The sequence below is a fragment of the Chiloscyllium punctatum genome, chromosome 3, assembly GCF_047496795.1.
Source record: "Chiloscyllium punctatum isolate Juve2018m chromosome 3, sChiPun1.3, whole genome shotgun sequence".
NCBI lineage: Eukaryota > Metazoa > Chordata > Chondrichthyes > Orectolobiformes > Hemiscylliidae > Chiloscyllium > Chiloscyllium punctatum.
In genome coordinates, this window is record NC_092741.1 from 89,353,013 (window position 1) to 89,369,319 (window position 16,307).

The 16,307-nt window shown below is 38.9% G+C and overlaps 1 protein-coding gene across 7 annotated transcripts in view; it reads right to left on the bottom strand.

Annotated features, from left to right (window-relative positions):
• ptprk (protein tyrosine phosphatase receptor type K) overlaps positions 1–16,307 on the bottom strand; it is a 603,086-nt gene that overhangs the window by 157,085 nt on the left and 429,694 nt on the right. For all 7 annotated transcript variants that reach the window (XM_072556025.1, XM_072556024.1, XM_072556023.1 and 4 more), the window contains exons 12-13: positions 8,088–8,361; positions 2,444–2,480 (exon numbers count right to left, since the gene is read on the bottom strand). In XM_072556025.1, coding sequence (XP_072412126.1) covers positions 2,444–2,480; positions 8,088–8,361 — 311 coding nt within the window. The remainder of the gene's footprint in view (positions 1–2,443; positions 2,481–8,087; positions 8,362–16,307) is intronic.

Here is a 16,307-nt window from a genome sequence, read left to right on the forward strand (position 1 = left end):
TATAGAGTCTTCATCCTTTCCTTTCCTCCCTATTTCACTTGCAATACATCACTTCACATTCAATTATCTTTTTTAACTTCCACTTCCCTGTTCAGGCTTGGTATTTCACAGTAAAATCTATTCAGCTCTGGGAAAACAACAGTGCTTTACCTGTTCACCCAGGTCACCCATCTCCTTATAGAGTGGGATATAATATTTGCTGCTTTTATTACTGCAAATCACAAAACCAATAGTGGGTCTGTGGGTGAGTCTCAATGCAGTGAATGGTTGATGTTGCTTATTTGAGGTTGACCGAAAAATGCAGACATTATTTTATAATTATGCAAATGAATTTTAGCATAAACCTGAAGTGGAACATAAGCAACAATATTTCAAATAGATTTTGGCATCTATTTCCCAATTGCACCCAATAACAGAATCTCAACTGCTAGTAATTATTTTATATTGTTCATGGTTTCTTTTGTCTGTGGGATCATTACTGCTCCTCTTCATCTAACAAGAGTGTAGGAGGCTGAGGGGTGACTTTATAGAGGTTTACAAAATTGTGAGGGGCACAGATAGGATAAATTGACAAAGTCTTTTGCCTGGGGTCAGGGAGTCCATAACTAGAGGGCATAGGTTTAGGGCGAGAGGGGAAAGATATAAAAGGGACCTAAGGGGCAACTTTTTCACGCAGAGAGTGGTACGTGTATGGAATGAGCTGCCAGAGGAAGTGGTGGAGGCTGGTACAATTGCAACATTTAAGAGGCATTTGGATGGGTATAATGAATAGGAAGGGTTTGTAGGGATATGGGCCAGGAGCTGGCAGGTGGGACTAGATTGTGTTGGGATACCTGGTTGACATGGACAGGTTGGACCGAAGGGTCTGTTTCCATGCTGTACATCTCTATGACTCTAAGTGAAAATATTTCAGTTTTTTTGAATTTCAGTGAATAACATGTTTTTCTTCCAAAGTTATTACACATTTTCAGAGCCTGATAGAAGTCCAGTTAGACTTTCTCTCTTTTGCCTTAAACTTTAATGAATCTGTCATCCAATTTCTGTTCAATGATGATTACCTTTTTGACTGAAGTATTTTAGCTATTAATAACTGACCCAACAACATTGGGGGATGCATCACTAATACAGGAAGGAGGGGAAAAAACAATCAAGAATATTTGAAAACCCCTGATATTTAACAACAACTTCTAAATTAAAACTTCCACAGACTCTGTTTGAGCGAGATATCGATGATTTGATGACTACTTCTGGGGTACACATAATTCCTGCACTGGCAAGAGCAGTCTACACATAATAAAGCCATTATGATCTACAATTGTAAAAAGAAAGCAAGACATTAACTTAAGGAAAATTACATCTTTACATTTAACCTTTTTGTTTAAGTGATGTCATTTTAAGTCATTCCATGTCCCAAGTTACAAATAGAGATGACCTACTTGTAAGACCACAATACCCAGTTAATACCAAAAGTAAAATATAATGGATGTTTGTAACTACTTGTCCAGTAATCGCAATACTTGAAGTTTGGAGAACACATGTTCCCAGATTGCCAGGGAGAGTGATAGGCACTGATGCATTTATATTGGTGTGCATAATTTTCTTTAACACTTTATGAGATTTGCATTGAAGAATAAATAGTAAAATTATGCAAAGGGACAAGTTGTCCTCAAGGTCAAAACTAAAAAAAACATGGAAATCAGGACTTCGAGGGACCAGACCCATACTATCGACAACTCAGTTGCATAACGTTAATTATTTTATTTTCTTCCATTAGAAGCAGTGAATAAAGTTGCTGAGATTGCAAATTTTCCTAATTTTGTATTGGAATGTTCAGAATATGTTAGTTTCAATTCGTTAAAGTGACTTTTTTTAAAACAAAGTAAATATTTGGCTATACATTAAAACCAGCTTACATCAGAAAGCAATTTCATGGCTTTTGATAAATAAGTACATGAAAGCAGCAGCAAATATAAAGTTAAATCTCATTAAGATTTAAAAGCCTTTCTCGGGATAACTACCACATACACACTAAATCTAAGTTTTAGTCATTAATGACTCCAACAAAATCTACCTTCATTTATTGCATACACTAGATAAATGTCAAATATGAATGGGAGCTTTTACAATAAAACCTTCAATCTGCTTTTCAACATTAATACTCCAGCTGTTCAGTGACAAAAACTAGTCCATAGTGCAAATAACAGAAAATAATCGGCTCTTAATGTCTGCTAAAATCCAGGTTGCCAATACACAATCTCTCCCTTATAGGTTTATACAGAATCAAAGCACACTCCCATTAAAAGATGAGTATAAATGAGTTTCAGTAATTTTCTGAAAGTTATCCTAGCATAAGTAGTCAAATATATTCTTATAAATCTATCAATTTCAAGGAGGGTGGGGAGTTTTTAAAAAGAAAATTCCTTTTACAAATCGCTGTTCCTACCTTTTGTTGCAATCCTCACACACTGTATCTTTGTCTCCTGAAAATGCAAATACAACAATTCTTTAGTGTATTTATTATTTATAAAGGAAGAAAATTCTAGGAAAAAAATAGGAAATAAAAACAGTCACAACACAAGGATTTACTACTGCTTCACTACAAAGTATGTAAAACCCAATTTTCCCAGGTCATTCTAAATTTATATAATTTCAGGTACATATCTGTGTGGATATCAAGAATACACCAGTGGCAGACTTGCTCTGTTTAAAATTTAATGGGTTAGAATCAGTTAAGTGGAACTATCCTAATGCCAGAATGAAAACTTGAATAATCCTTGGAAACCTCAACATTAATTTCTAATTATGAATATCTCTACTGAAGCTGAGGGAGTAGGAAGCGAATGGCTGTGAAGGAAGAATGAATGATAGGAAAAATTGAAGGGATGGATAGCCATGGAGCAAACCAGTGCCCAATCCATAATTTACATCTGCTGAAATTATACATCTGCAAACCCCCACCACCTCAATGGCAATTACAGGCAGAGAACAAATGCCTGCCTTGGCTATGGAGGTCACACTCATGAAAGTACAAATTGTAAGGCAGAAGAACATTGTTTCTCAGTATTACTTCATGTTGTTAACCAACTAAACAGTACTGCAGCAGGTAAGCACAGCAGATTTTCAAGCCATAATTACAATCACTTAGTGTTTCAGTCTGATGTAATACTGTGGATATCCCTGCAAAGTAAGCACAATGCTGCAACTGGTTTTGCATAAATCTGGGAAACGTGAAGAGAATTCTCTAAGATCAGTGCCAACCTCTATCTCCCTTGCACACCTTCTTTAATACATTGTCAGTGGAAGAACAACTTATTTTGGGATAATTTATGGAAACATTCACCTTATTTGTCAGACAGTCATTCAATTGTCTATTCAATGTTTATTCATTGTCATATGAGATCTTTTGTTCCAGCTTTTTTTTTGGGCGGAGGGATGGCTGCTTATCATTGTCTTTAAAACTGAAGTCCAGCCACATCTCTCCATTAATTTGATGGAAAGGAATTCTTAGGTGAACAAAAAGTATTTATTTTGACGACTGCTTTCTCTGGCATTTTTACCATTGTTTCCTTCACTTTCTTCCAAGCAACTTAGAAACGGTACCAGTACTAGTGGTGGAGCAAAGGAATTACCAAAAAAAAAGCCCAATATTGGCTGAAAACTCAGCAAAACAAACAAACAAAAATTTAAGGTGACTGAAATATTGTGAATTTAAGTTTAATAACTAGAGCCTTTTAAAATTAGGTATTGCCATAGCTGATTTGTCATAAACTAGCATGCAGGATACTGGAAGCTACTTGTGGGAACTATGTGCAACCTGTCCCGGAGACTTTTCAAGAGTACATGTAACTAGGGTGGAACTCACACCAAAATTCCATGAAAGACCAATTACAATCTGGCTAAATACCCAACCAGATTCGCTTAATCAAGGTCAGTTGCTCTAAAGATTACATTCACTCCAATGCAGAAATGAGGATTTACAAAGCCAATGCTACTGGTAAATAATGTCAGGAGGCACCCGTATCATAGAAACAAACGAAAACAAATGATTCACCATGCCGCTGAGGCACAATCATTGTGCTTAACGTGCAAGCAAAAATCCACCATCAAGCTCATTTCAAGATACTCCACTAGGCCTTTAACATTCAGACATTCTGTCCGCACAAAAAGATTTCAATAAATTAAGCCCATTACTTTATTGCACAAAATAAACCAGTGCCTGACTTTACCCTGGTGCCCCGGAGGTGAGGGTGAGTTTTTAGGTTAGGAATTAAGTACGTAATTACAGCTCAGTGGTGTTTCAGAAATGAAGATTGAGCATTATATGAAAAACTATACCAAATGTTTCACTCGCACAGCAAAGCATCAATTTTAGCCAGTTGTACTTCCTTGGGAGTCTGCCAAAAGGCTTTTGTATTGCTGGCAGAAACCCAATTTACCCAATCTTTGTTAATACCCAATGAGATTGTAGTGACAGAACAGGAGCATTTCCAAGCAAATTCCTGCTTAACCCCAGTGATGAATAAAACAAATTACTGCCATAGTGAGTCTTTTCTGTTTCTCATAGAACCAGTTTACTCATTCACAGCCGAATTCACTCACCACTTTGGCTCTTGCCTTTTTATTAAAAAGTAGTTTGCAGTTTGTTTATAAGAATGATAGTCAAAACAAGAAAGATTCAAATTCACCAAAAATGTTGCAATGAATGGTCACCTCATTGTTGATTCACTTGTGGGATAAGGAAAAGTAAAGTAAAAATGCCATAAATCTATCAGTTGAATTCAATCCATCTATGTCTGTCCCAAAATGTTTTTTTCTGCATCAAATTATTCAAAGCTGGATCAAAGGACCCATTTAATTAAAATGAAACTTATTGTGGAAAGAAACTTAAAGCAATGAGTAATTTCTTAAATATTTTTATACCATGTTTTACATTCAAGAATAAATCTCATGCCACTCTGTTGTTCAAAACTCTTTGGATAATGAGAATTGTATGAAATGTGAATTTTTTTTACATGATATATGGGATGAATTCTTGTGTGTATTTTATATGGGCTTATGGATGATAAAATGTTAACACTACACAGATAAGGAAACATTGCACGCGTGACTTGGGTTAAATCACACTGATACTGAAACAGGAATTAATGGCTGATAACATGAATCGGAAACAGGAAATACAGGACAGGTGCCTGAGTGATAATATCTGTTGTGAATTAGGATATGCTTTCAAATTTATAGATCAATGAACTTTAGGGCTAGAATTAAATAAGTGTAGGAGTCATTAAATCTGTTAAGTGGTTATATGAACTAAAATGTTGATGATGAACTATTTACGTGTTAAGAACATCCTCTTCTGGTTGTGACGACAAGTTGTGAAAATGACTGACGGGATAACAAGATCAAAATAGGAGAGCAACATCAGGACATAGTAAGAGGCCCTAGCCATCAAGGATAAAACAGAGAGAACACAGGTTCATCACACAAATTTCAAGAAGACATAGGGAGAGAAAAGAAATCATTGTTTTTTGAGGTACGAAGGTAGTGGGATGCAAAAACCATCTGAATTATGATAAAATGGTCTTTAAGTATAACTTTTGCCATTTAATAAACTGACCCAATACTAATGCATCAAATCCAAAATCTGTCTGGTCTCTGAACCAATAAAAAGTTGATTTTATAAACATTCAGAGGAGCTTATTATTTCTGAAACGGAAGATATATCATGAATATCATGTAATGATGATGTAATCTGTAAGTAATTACAATTTTATTGGTTCTACATTACCAAGTAAAGGATAGATGGCCTAAATATTTCAGAATTTATGTATTTAAATGTGGATTGACTGATTTATTGTTGCTACCTGTCCCATGATACAGTGCAAAGTGTTGTCTTGCATGCTATACAGGCAGATCATACCATACAAAAGGCATCAGGAATATCTGAACAGAATGCATAATAGTGTTATAGCTGCAGAAAAGATGCAGAGAAATAGATCAACTTTAACATTTGAGAGGTCTATTCAAAAGTCTGATAAAAGAAAGAAACTCTTCTTGAATCTATTCATACACATATACAAACTTATATATTCTCTGTCTGACAGAAGAAGGTGGAAGAGGGTGTTTAATTATGTTGGTTGCTTTCCTGAGGCTGCGGGAAGTATAGATGGAGTCAATGGATGAAAAGTGTGCATGATGGACTGGGCTATGTTCATGACTCTCTGTAATTTCTTGTGGCTGTGGAAAGAGCAGTTGCCATACCATGCTGTGATGGCTCCAAGATGGAATGCTTGGTAAGAGTTGGTAAAAATTGGTAAGTGTTTTTGTGGACATGGTGAATTTCCTTGGCCTCCTGAGGAAGTAGAGATGTTGTTATTCTTTCTTGACAATTGTGTCATCGTGGACAAGGATAGATTGTTGGTGATCATCACTCCCATGAACTTGACATTCTCAATTATTTCTACCTCAGCACGACAGATACAGACCGGGGTGTGGGGGGGGCGGCATGCCCTCCACTCTGCTTCCTTAAGTCAATGACCAGCTCCTTCATTTTGATGACATTGAGGGAGGGATTGTTGTTTTAACATCATGCTGCTAAGCACTCACTCTCCTTCCTGTATTCCTTCTGTTGTTGTTTGAGATCCAACCTACAATGATGGTGTCATCGGCAAACTTGTCAATGAAGTTGGGGTGGAATTTGGCCACACGGCTGTGAGGACTGTGTATGTAGCCTTGCAGGGAACCGGTGTTGAGGATTATGGTCGAGGAGATGTTGTCGCCTATTCTTACTAATTGCGGCCTGTGGGTCAGGAAGTCAGTGCAGGTTCATAGCTCCTTGAAAGTGGAGTCGCAGGTAGATAGGATAGTGAAGGCGGCGTTTGGTATGCTTTCCTTTATTGGTCAGAGTATTGAGTACAGGTGTTGGGAGGTAATTTTGCGGCTGTACAGGACATTGGTTAGGTCACTGTTGAAATATTGCGTGCAATTCTGGTCTCCTTCCTATCGGAAAGATGTTGTGAAACTTGAAAGGGTTCAGAAAAGATTTACAAGGATGTTGCCAGGGTTGGAGATCTGAGCTATAGGGAGAGGCTGGACAGGCTGGGGCTGCTTTCCCTGGAGCATCAGAGGCTGAGGGGTGATCTTATAGAGGTTTACAAAATTATGAGGGGCATAGATAGGATAAACAGCCAAAGTCTTTTCCCTGGGGTCGGGGAGTCCAGGACTACAGGACATAGGTTTAGGGTGAGAGGGAAAAGATATAAAAGAGACCTAAGGGGCAACTTTTTCATGCAGAGGGTGGTACATGTATGGAATGAGCGGCCAGAGGAAGTGGTGGAGGCTGGTACAATTGCAACATTTAAGAGGCATTTGGATGGGTATATGAATAGGAAGGGTTTGGAGGGATATGGGCCAGGTGCTGGCAGGTGGGACTAGATTGGGTTGGAATATCTAGTTGGCATGGGCAGGTTGGACTGAAGGGTTTGTTTCCATGCTGTACATTTCTATGACTCTAAGTCAAGGATCCAGCTAGAGTGGGGAGCCAAAACCCAGGTCTCAGAGTGCAGAGATGAGTTTGTTTGGAAAGATGTTGTTGAAGGTGAAACTGTAGTCATTAAGTAGGATCCTTGTTATCCCAACTTTTTAGGGATGAGTGCAGGGCCAGGAATATAGTGTCTGGTGTGGACCTGTTGCACCGGTTGGCAAATCGCAGAGGATCAAGTCAATCTGGTAGGCTGGTGCTGATGTGAGCCATGACTAACTTCTTGAAGCACTTCAGAATTATGGAGGTCAGAGCCACCGGGTGATAGTCATTGAGGCAGAGTGCATCATTTTTATTTGGCACTGGGATGGCGGTGGCTTTCTCAAAGCAGGTGGGGACTTCAGATCATAGTATGGAATGGTTTAAGATGTCTGCAAATGCCCCTGCCAGCTGGTCTGCACAAGATCTCAGTACACTCAGAACATGTCCAAGGATTTTCACACTTAGCATCATTTAGATGTTTGTCATAAATTGTAGGGTATTAACTCAGAAATTACAGCAAAGCATCAGATAAGACAAAATTGTTTAGTTACAAATGCATACCACTTACTTGTTCAACACTGCTGACAGCTTGGAAGTGTATGTGATATCCTTTCCTGGGGGTCAAAGGAGGATTCCAAAACCCATTGTAGGTTTTATTGTCACCAACTGTAAAAGGAGTTTGTTCAGAAATTCCACTTGGAGCAAGTTCTGCCGCGTAATAGTATGGTGACCCTCGAGCCGCAGCAGACTGGTAGATGACAGGAATATGGAAGCACTCTGCTGTGCTGGCCTCCCTCTTTGATCTGTGCGAATTCACTTCTTCAACAACAACTTGGTAGGCACTTTGAGAGAACAAACATAACATTTAACTCAATAATGTGTACAATGTGTACAATAATGTGTATTATTATGCATGTTACAAGATATAAATATCTATCAGCTTGCATCAACAGTTCAAAACTATAGTTTTCTGGATGTAAAGCAAGATTTGGTCAAGAAGAAAGTAGAATACCTAACTTATTTAAAAAGAAAATCCATGAGAAATATCTTCATATTTTCAAAAGGAATTTCCGCAATTAAAAACAAAGGTAAAAATATTCAATCATGATGACCACATAAGGCTCTTTTAGTCTCCACTCCAAGGTACCAACTCAGCTACAGTAACAACAAGCATGGGACTTAAACAATTCAACCCAGGGAAGGAAGATAGTTACATATAATTCTGCCCTTACCCAAATCCAACTGTTTTTACCTTTCACCACGTATCACTCGTGGTGCTTTCACCACGTATCATTCATCGAACTCATGTTGCTTGTCATCTGAGTGTGTGGCTACTAAGGATAGCAGGTCATGTCGTCTCATGGCTAGTTGGTGTTCATGGATGCGGACCGTTAGCTGTCTTCCTGTTTGTCCTATGTAGTGTTTTGTGCAGTCCTTGCATGGGATTTTGTACACTACGCTACATGACAAGCAACATGAGTTCGACTCGGACAACACTACTATTATAGAACAAGCCAAACAGAGAACAGCCAGGGAATTCCTAGAGGCATGGCACTCATCCACAGATTAAATCAATAAGCACATCGACCTGGACCCAATATACCGGCCACTGCAGCGGACAGCTGGAACTGACAACCGGAAGCGGCAGAGACAAACCACTATAAATGCCGGAGGAAACATCACAGAAGCACTTCACAGGGGGCTCCCAAGCACTGAGGATGTCACCCAGACAGGGGACGAAACGTCTGCAACACAAATTCCCAGCTCGGTGAACAGAACCACAACAACGAGCATCAGAGCTACAAATCTTCTCCCAAACTTTGAACAGACTGTAGCATTGGCATTTGTTTCGGTCGAAGATGTATTATAAGAAAGAAAAGACAAACTTGCATTTATGCATCAATTTTCATGCCCACTGACATCCAAAAGTGATGTATAGCCAAATACTTCTGTAGTGTAATCTTTGTTGTCATGTTGGCAACACAACAGCCAATTGGTGACAGTAAATTCCCATGAACATATGCCTTTTATGTAGGAAGTTTAATGACTGGAATAATGTGGATGCTCTTTGATCAATTCAAAATTATTTTATATTTTGAAATTTAACTAATCAGTTTATAGAGTCCTTGCATGTGCCAAATTATAACACCTTACGTGTTAGTCAAAACAGGTTGAGTCTTATTAAAATTGGCCAGTCAGATTTCAATGCACATTTCCAATCTTTTCCCTTAGGTGCTACTTCCCACATTTGATATGCAAATTATTATTCACAAATTGTAATTACAGAAATATAAATACATCCACACACACATTTCTCCATGTGCTCATATATATACTTATATACATACAATGGCTAAAGGTCTCAAAAAACAGACATGCTGTTGTAATTGGTTTTAATATTTTGTCCAAATTTTCTGACTTGTATTGTGCACTGCAGGGAAACATTAAAAACAAATTCAAAAATTGGTGGCATGTTTCTAAAAGTAGCCAAGCAAGATTTCATTTTATTTAATTTATATTAGATATTATAAATAGCAGTTCATTTTAATCACTTCTATATTTCCAAGTAATAGTCAGATTTTCAATACACCCACCAGACCATCAGCACCCAAAGTTGCTTCAACAATTATGTTCTCACTTCCAAACTCTTGCACACTTCACAGCAAGAGTTCTCAAAACTGTCACCCAGCCAGCTCGTGACATTTTCCAGAAAACATTTTTGCTTTCTTCAACCCTCACAGTTCATAGAGGTAAAACTGGTGGTGCTCTCCATCCATCTTAATTTTGTCTACCACTCGTGCCTTAAACTCCTCCAGTTCAGTTCAAAGACATTTTTAATTCTCCTTCTAACTTCAACATCCATTTTTTTTTCTCCTCTGCTCATGCTGACTTTTCAACACTTTTAATTTCAGCTTATACACTTGGCATTCCTCAATTCATTGAGACATCATTCTGTGTCACTCTTAGTTTCGGCTACATTTAACTCCATGGAGTTCCATCTCCTTTGTATTTCCATTGGTTTTCCTATCTTCCCTTCTTTGCTTCATTATTTAAGCCTTCCAACTCCAATTCATCAATTATTTTCTCATTCATTACCAATAACTCACTTCAACACTTGTGACATTTTATCGCTTGCAAACTGTTGCACTAACTGTGTTAAGAATATTTTTTTTTTGACCCAACTCTAACTGGAATGGATGCAAAAGTGCAAATATCTCAGGATATTGCAACAGGTTGAAACCATTCCAAGTCAGAGGGCCTTCCTAGCTTAGTTGACTGAGCGGTGCAGAGTAGGCAGGTTGAGGATGGAGGCTGGATCCAGGAGCTGGGAATAGGAAATCCACAGTTACTCCTGCTGTCTCTGCAACTTGACTGTAAAATTGGCTGAACCACACCAGGGTAAGCAGGGCTGACCCAAAAGTGTGCCATGTTGGAGACTATGGTAAGGAAGTCAGGCTGGCTGTGCACTGCTAGCAGTTCAGGATCTGGCTAAAATCCTGAAAGAGGAAGAAGTAGAATTCTTCATCAAAAAGACAGGATTTGAGATCTGAGGCTGTGATATCGCGAGTGAACATCCTGGGAAATCTGTAAAACAATTGCTGCTGTGCCAGCTATTCAAGGTACAATTTACTATTTCTACAGAATTCAATGTGTCTGTTGATTCTTGCCTACACCGATTTTTGCTTTGAGCATTAAAGGAAAAGATTTAAAAAATGAAAGTCCATTGAGTTTTTCCTTTACATTCATTCAGGAAGTTTTTTTTTCATGTTATCGACAAACATGATGCTTAGAATATCGCTTAAACCCTCCTTACTACTCTGTAAGTAGTAGTGGTTCCAGTCCAGAGAGATGGGAAGCATTGTCATCTGAATGGGAGTAGACTGAGGAAAGAGGAGCTTCATCTGTCCATGAGCAGCTGAACTCTAATTGCTTTGACACAAAGAGGAGAGGAGACCACCGTCGTGATTGTCAGTAAATACTGACAACATTGACCAGGTGTCCATAATGTTGAGTATGTATGAAATATAAACTGGTGGCATTTATGCCTACCAATATACAATCTAGAAAATATTAATAGCCTTACGAGAGTATGCCTTTTCATTTTTTATTGCCATTAATTCATGAGCCACAATGACATATAATGCCAGATATCCCTTTTAACTCTTAAGGTAACTCTAACGCTATGTATGTCGTTATTCTGCTCACTAGTTCATTTCCTTGATCCATGTGATTAAATAAATTACCATACATACTCAACTAATAGTCAAATTTTTTGACTACATTTTAAGGTTAAATTTATGAGGTTGACTATTAAATGAATACTACTTTTGAGTGGCTGAAATTCATGACCGTTAAAATTCATACCGTATCAGTAGCAGAAGCCTGATTTCAAAATGAATAAAGAGAAAACAAAATGATTTATGGTAATTCTGAAGACCCAGAGCGAAGCATTACAGCCAGCGGACTGGAAAGCTGGAGCGGAGTGTAACAGCCAGAACATTGACTCATAAATGTGAATCTGTTATCTGTGAAGAACTAGAGTCAACGTTTGCATGAGATAGAAGGAAAATTCCAGATTTTTTGGCAAAAAAATAGGGGGTCGACCTTTACGGGAGATCGACCAGTACTTGATTATGTATGGTCGTGCCTATTTGCAACACCACATCTCGTAGAGGTTTTTTAATTCATGTTTTAAAAATTCTGGTGCTTTTTTCCATCAGCTTATTCACCTTTTTTTCCCCCATATTCTTGTCCTCCAGTCTACCAATCTACCAGGTCAGCAGTTTGGAAGTTCATGGCAGATTTAAGATTCATTGCGCATTAGCATCGCTATGCATGTCATGGCATGACAACTTGAAATAATTACATAAAGCTTCTGCAAATTCTATTATTACCAATTTTGGGTGGCCGCTAATATTAATGTTGTTCATACTCACGTGGGTCCTCGAAGTTACTTCTAATCCATAAACATTGACCAACTGATTTGTCTATTCACATATGTACCCCACCTCTTGCTAACTTAGTGAGTGCCTATACAACTTCTTAATTCTTTATCAATTTCTTACTGACATTTCAATCTAAGACTGTAACAAGTAGCAAAGCTTTTACAAACATTAAAAATGGTTTGTTCAGTACTGATATTCAATTGCTCGAGTTCAAAAGCTTATTTATCAAATAAAAGTGAAAATTACGCTTGACACCAAAAAAAGCTCAAATCAGAAAAAAAATATTTTAATTACACTTATGCAGAAAAGATTCTCATAACAGGAGCTTTACCTCAGTATCTATGACATCTTTTGTATTATCTGAAGAGTTTATTGATCTTGTTGAGTATGAACAGCACATAGTTTAAATTTAGCTTTTGATTTAATGTATTTATTTTCAACAATTCAGCCAATTTTAAAGATATCCATTTTTTTCAAACATTCTTCCCACTACTGAACTGAAACTTTTAAAGGTATCTGAACTGATTTAAATTAGGAAAGATTTCTAGAGTGCTTTCAGTTTTACTACATTGACAGCAGCATAAACTCACATCAGTTCTGAGATTAGAATGCAATGTTTGAAACAGAATTTAGCGAACAAAATATTTATTATTCTGGTTCATCAATATATTTCATTGTTGTCAAGGCAAGTACTATACCCTTTGCATTTCATATAATTTTCTCCCTTCGTTTCCCAGTCTCTCAGGAACAATCACTGCCTGTGAACAAGAGGATAGATAGGCAGGCAATGGCTTCAAGATCAATGCTGCCCTCGAGCCACCTACTAAGAAGCAATCCTGGTTCCAATTTACTTTTGCTACTGAGCAGAGAATCACCTCAGACAGTCAGTTTTAAAGGGTTCACTGCATACTGTGCAATTTTTCTTCTTACACTGTCAGTGGTTTTCCAACTCTATTTTCTTCATTGCCAGAATGCACAGTGACCTCAGTGTGGTTCAAGAATACAAATAACAATGTGAAAATTAAATGATATTGCTACCTCAACAGGACCTGGAAATCTGATGGGGTGCACTCCTTTCTCCAAGCATTAAATGGGCATTTATTATGCTCAAAACAACACATTCTGCTGGTGGCAGTGGTGATGGAGGGGGAAGGCACCAGGTGGGTGAGCTTGGTACATCCGACATGTGTGCTATCCATCATTTAGGATTCAGTCATTCTGCAGGCATTCATCAGAAGCTTGATGATTAAAATATTGATATAAGGTTTTGCCACACTTGGATTCCTCAGTGCCCAATCAGCCATGTAACTAACCTGCCCAGCAATTCATGGTTCACATAGACAAGGAAAACCCTACAGCAGCATTATTTAAAAGGCTCATTGATTACACACAACTTAATTGCCTTGTCATTTGAGGCTGGTGCTTGAAAGCAGCATTTTTTTAAACCTGCTTTCGGTCTGAAAAAACTTCTAATGGAACTGAGAGTTGGCTTTCGTTTGTGCTTCACTGCCTTTGCAGCCTGCTCAACAGTTTTATCACCTTCTCATAAAGGCCTCCTTTTGAGGCAGGAGAACAAAGCAGAGGAGCAAAAGCAGGAGGATTAAGACAGAAACAGCTTGCAGAAGTGGGAGGAACACAGAACTTCACAGAGCAAGAAACTATAGCGACAGTGACCCACCCCTCCACCTGCACCTCCACCACCACCCCCACTGCCCCCTGCAGCCCCCCCACACCCCTACCCACCGCCACCCCCATTAGGTTGACTATTCACTGATGAGCAATGCCTCAGAGGCTTCACAAAGGAGATGACCACTAAGATGGCAGCCAAAACCTGCACCTCATAGTAGCGCAAGGACAGCACTGGCTATGGCTGTTCATACCAGTTTGACCCTTTCGTTTTAATGTAATCAGCTTCCTCCAAAATGCAGTATGTATCATCAATGACATCTCAAAGTTTGCAGTCTGATGTCGTAATAGTTTAATGCACTCAGAGCTTTTCTATACCAGGGTAACACAGTGACTCAGTGGTTAGCACTGCTGCTTCACAGCTCTAGGGATCCAAGTTCAATTCCAGCCTTGGGCGACTATCTGTGAAGTTTGCACATTCTCCCTGTGTCTGTGTGGGTTACCTCCGGGTGCTCTGGTTTCCTCCCATAATCCAAAAAATGTGCAGGTTAGTTGGATTGGCCATGCTAAACAGCCCAGAGATGTGCTGGCTAGGTGGATTAACCATGAAAAATGCAGGGTTACAGGGATAAGGTAGGAGGGTGGGATTCTTTTCATAGGGTTGGTGTGGAATCGATGTGTTGAATTACCTGATTCTGCACTGTAGGGATTCTATGATAGCTCTTTCCCATGGACAGAGTGAGTTACGACAACATTATATTGGGCTGTGCCGCCATGGCAGCCTTCCCCAGCCTGCAGACTACCCACAATCCCTTCCAACTTCCCCATCATCAATGTAGCATCTTTTTGTACAGCTTTACAGTTGTGATGCCAGACACATTTTCTTCAGTGCTTCACGGGATGTGAACACCACTGGCAAGCACCTGTTACTCATCCCTAATTGCCTTTGAACTGAGTAGACCCGTACCATTGCAGGTGGCAATCAATCACATCAATCAATGGGTCTCAAATCATGTACACCAGACAAAGAAAGCAGATTTATTTCCTGACAGGGCATGTGTGATTTAGGTAGGGTTTTACAACTGGAACCAAGATTAACTTTCATATCCAGATCTATTTAATAATTGAATTTAAATTGTAACAGCTATTACGGAGAGTTTTGAACTCACGTTCACAGCATAAGTCTGGGGTTTTGGATTACTCATCTGGAGGTGTTACCTTTGTCCCATCACCTCTGTGGTACACTGCACTGTTTACTGCCACAATCATCTTTAACGTATTCTGTGTCAGTTCTCTGTTGAAGGTACTTCAGGTTCTATGGAGGGTGACTCGAAAACTGCTGTGAACCTTGAGGTTTCACTTGCGGACTGTAACTTCTCAGCAAGGTCATTACAGTCTCAGCCAAATGTCTATGTATCAGTAACAAATGCGTTGCAGGAGTTGGAGCTTTGACACAGAAGTTGGAACTGAATATCATCATGTATTGACACAAGGGCAAGCTGATTAGTGGTTTGTCCAGGAAATCCAGAATTCCTGGTATATGATAATCTGCCTACATCTAAATCCTCTGCAATAGTGATCGCACAGTCTTATCTTCTGAAGATCTGTCAACAGTGCCATCCCATGCCCCTTCCCATAGGTCTTGCAAGGAATGATGATCTTGTACAAAGTAAGCCATATCAAATATAAAAATATGTCTAGTTAGGTCCTGCAGTCAGCCAATATCAGTGGCAACATGGTGGAAACTGGCCAATCCCTCAGCTATGGGCATCAAGCCAGATAAATACCAAAAGGGAATTAAACATCTTGCACTCGTACAATGCCTTTGATATGATAAAGTGTCCTCATCAAGGAGGACTGAACATCAAACTCTCATAGAAGGAAGGGTCTTTATGTGCTCATAAAAAGGGACAATTACGGTGAGTCAGACAGGTTTAGGGCTGCATTGCAGTATAAACATTGTGCTAATCGAAAACTGAATCACTTGTGGTGCAACAAAAGTAAGGGTGAGTTGTACAGAAAACTGGAGTCTGAAGACAAGTGGGTGTACAGATTGGAACATTATATGGAAAACATAGCAGAAGCAGGAAATTTTGAAACGATACAATCGCTTGCAAATAATGATGAGAATTTTTAATTCAGTATGGTGAGGAAAAGTACAGCACAGAACAGGCCCTTTGGCCCACAATGTTGTGCCAAGGTTTAATCCTAATGTA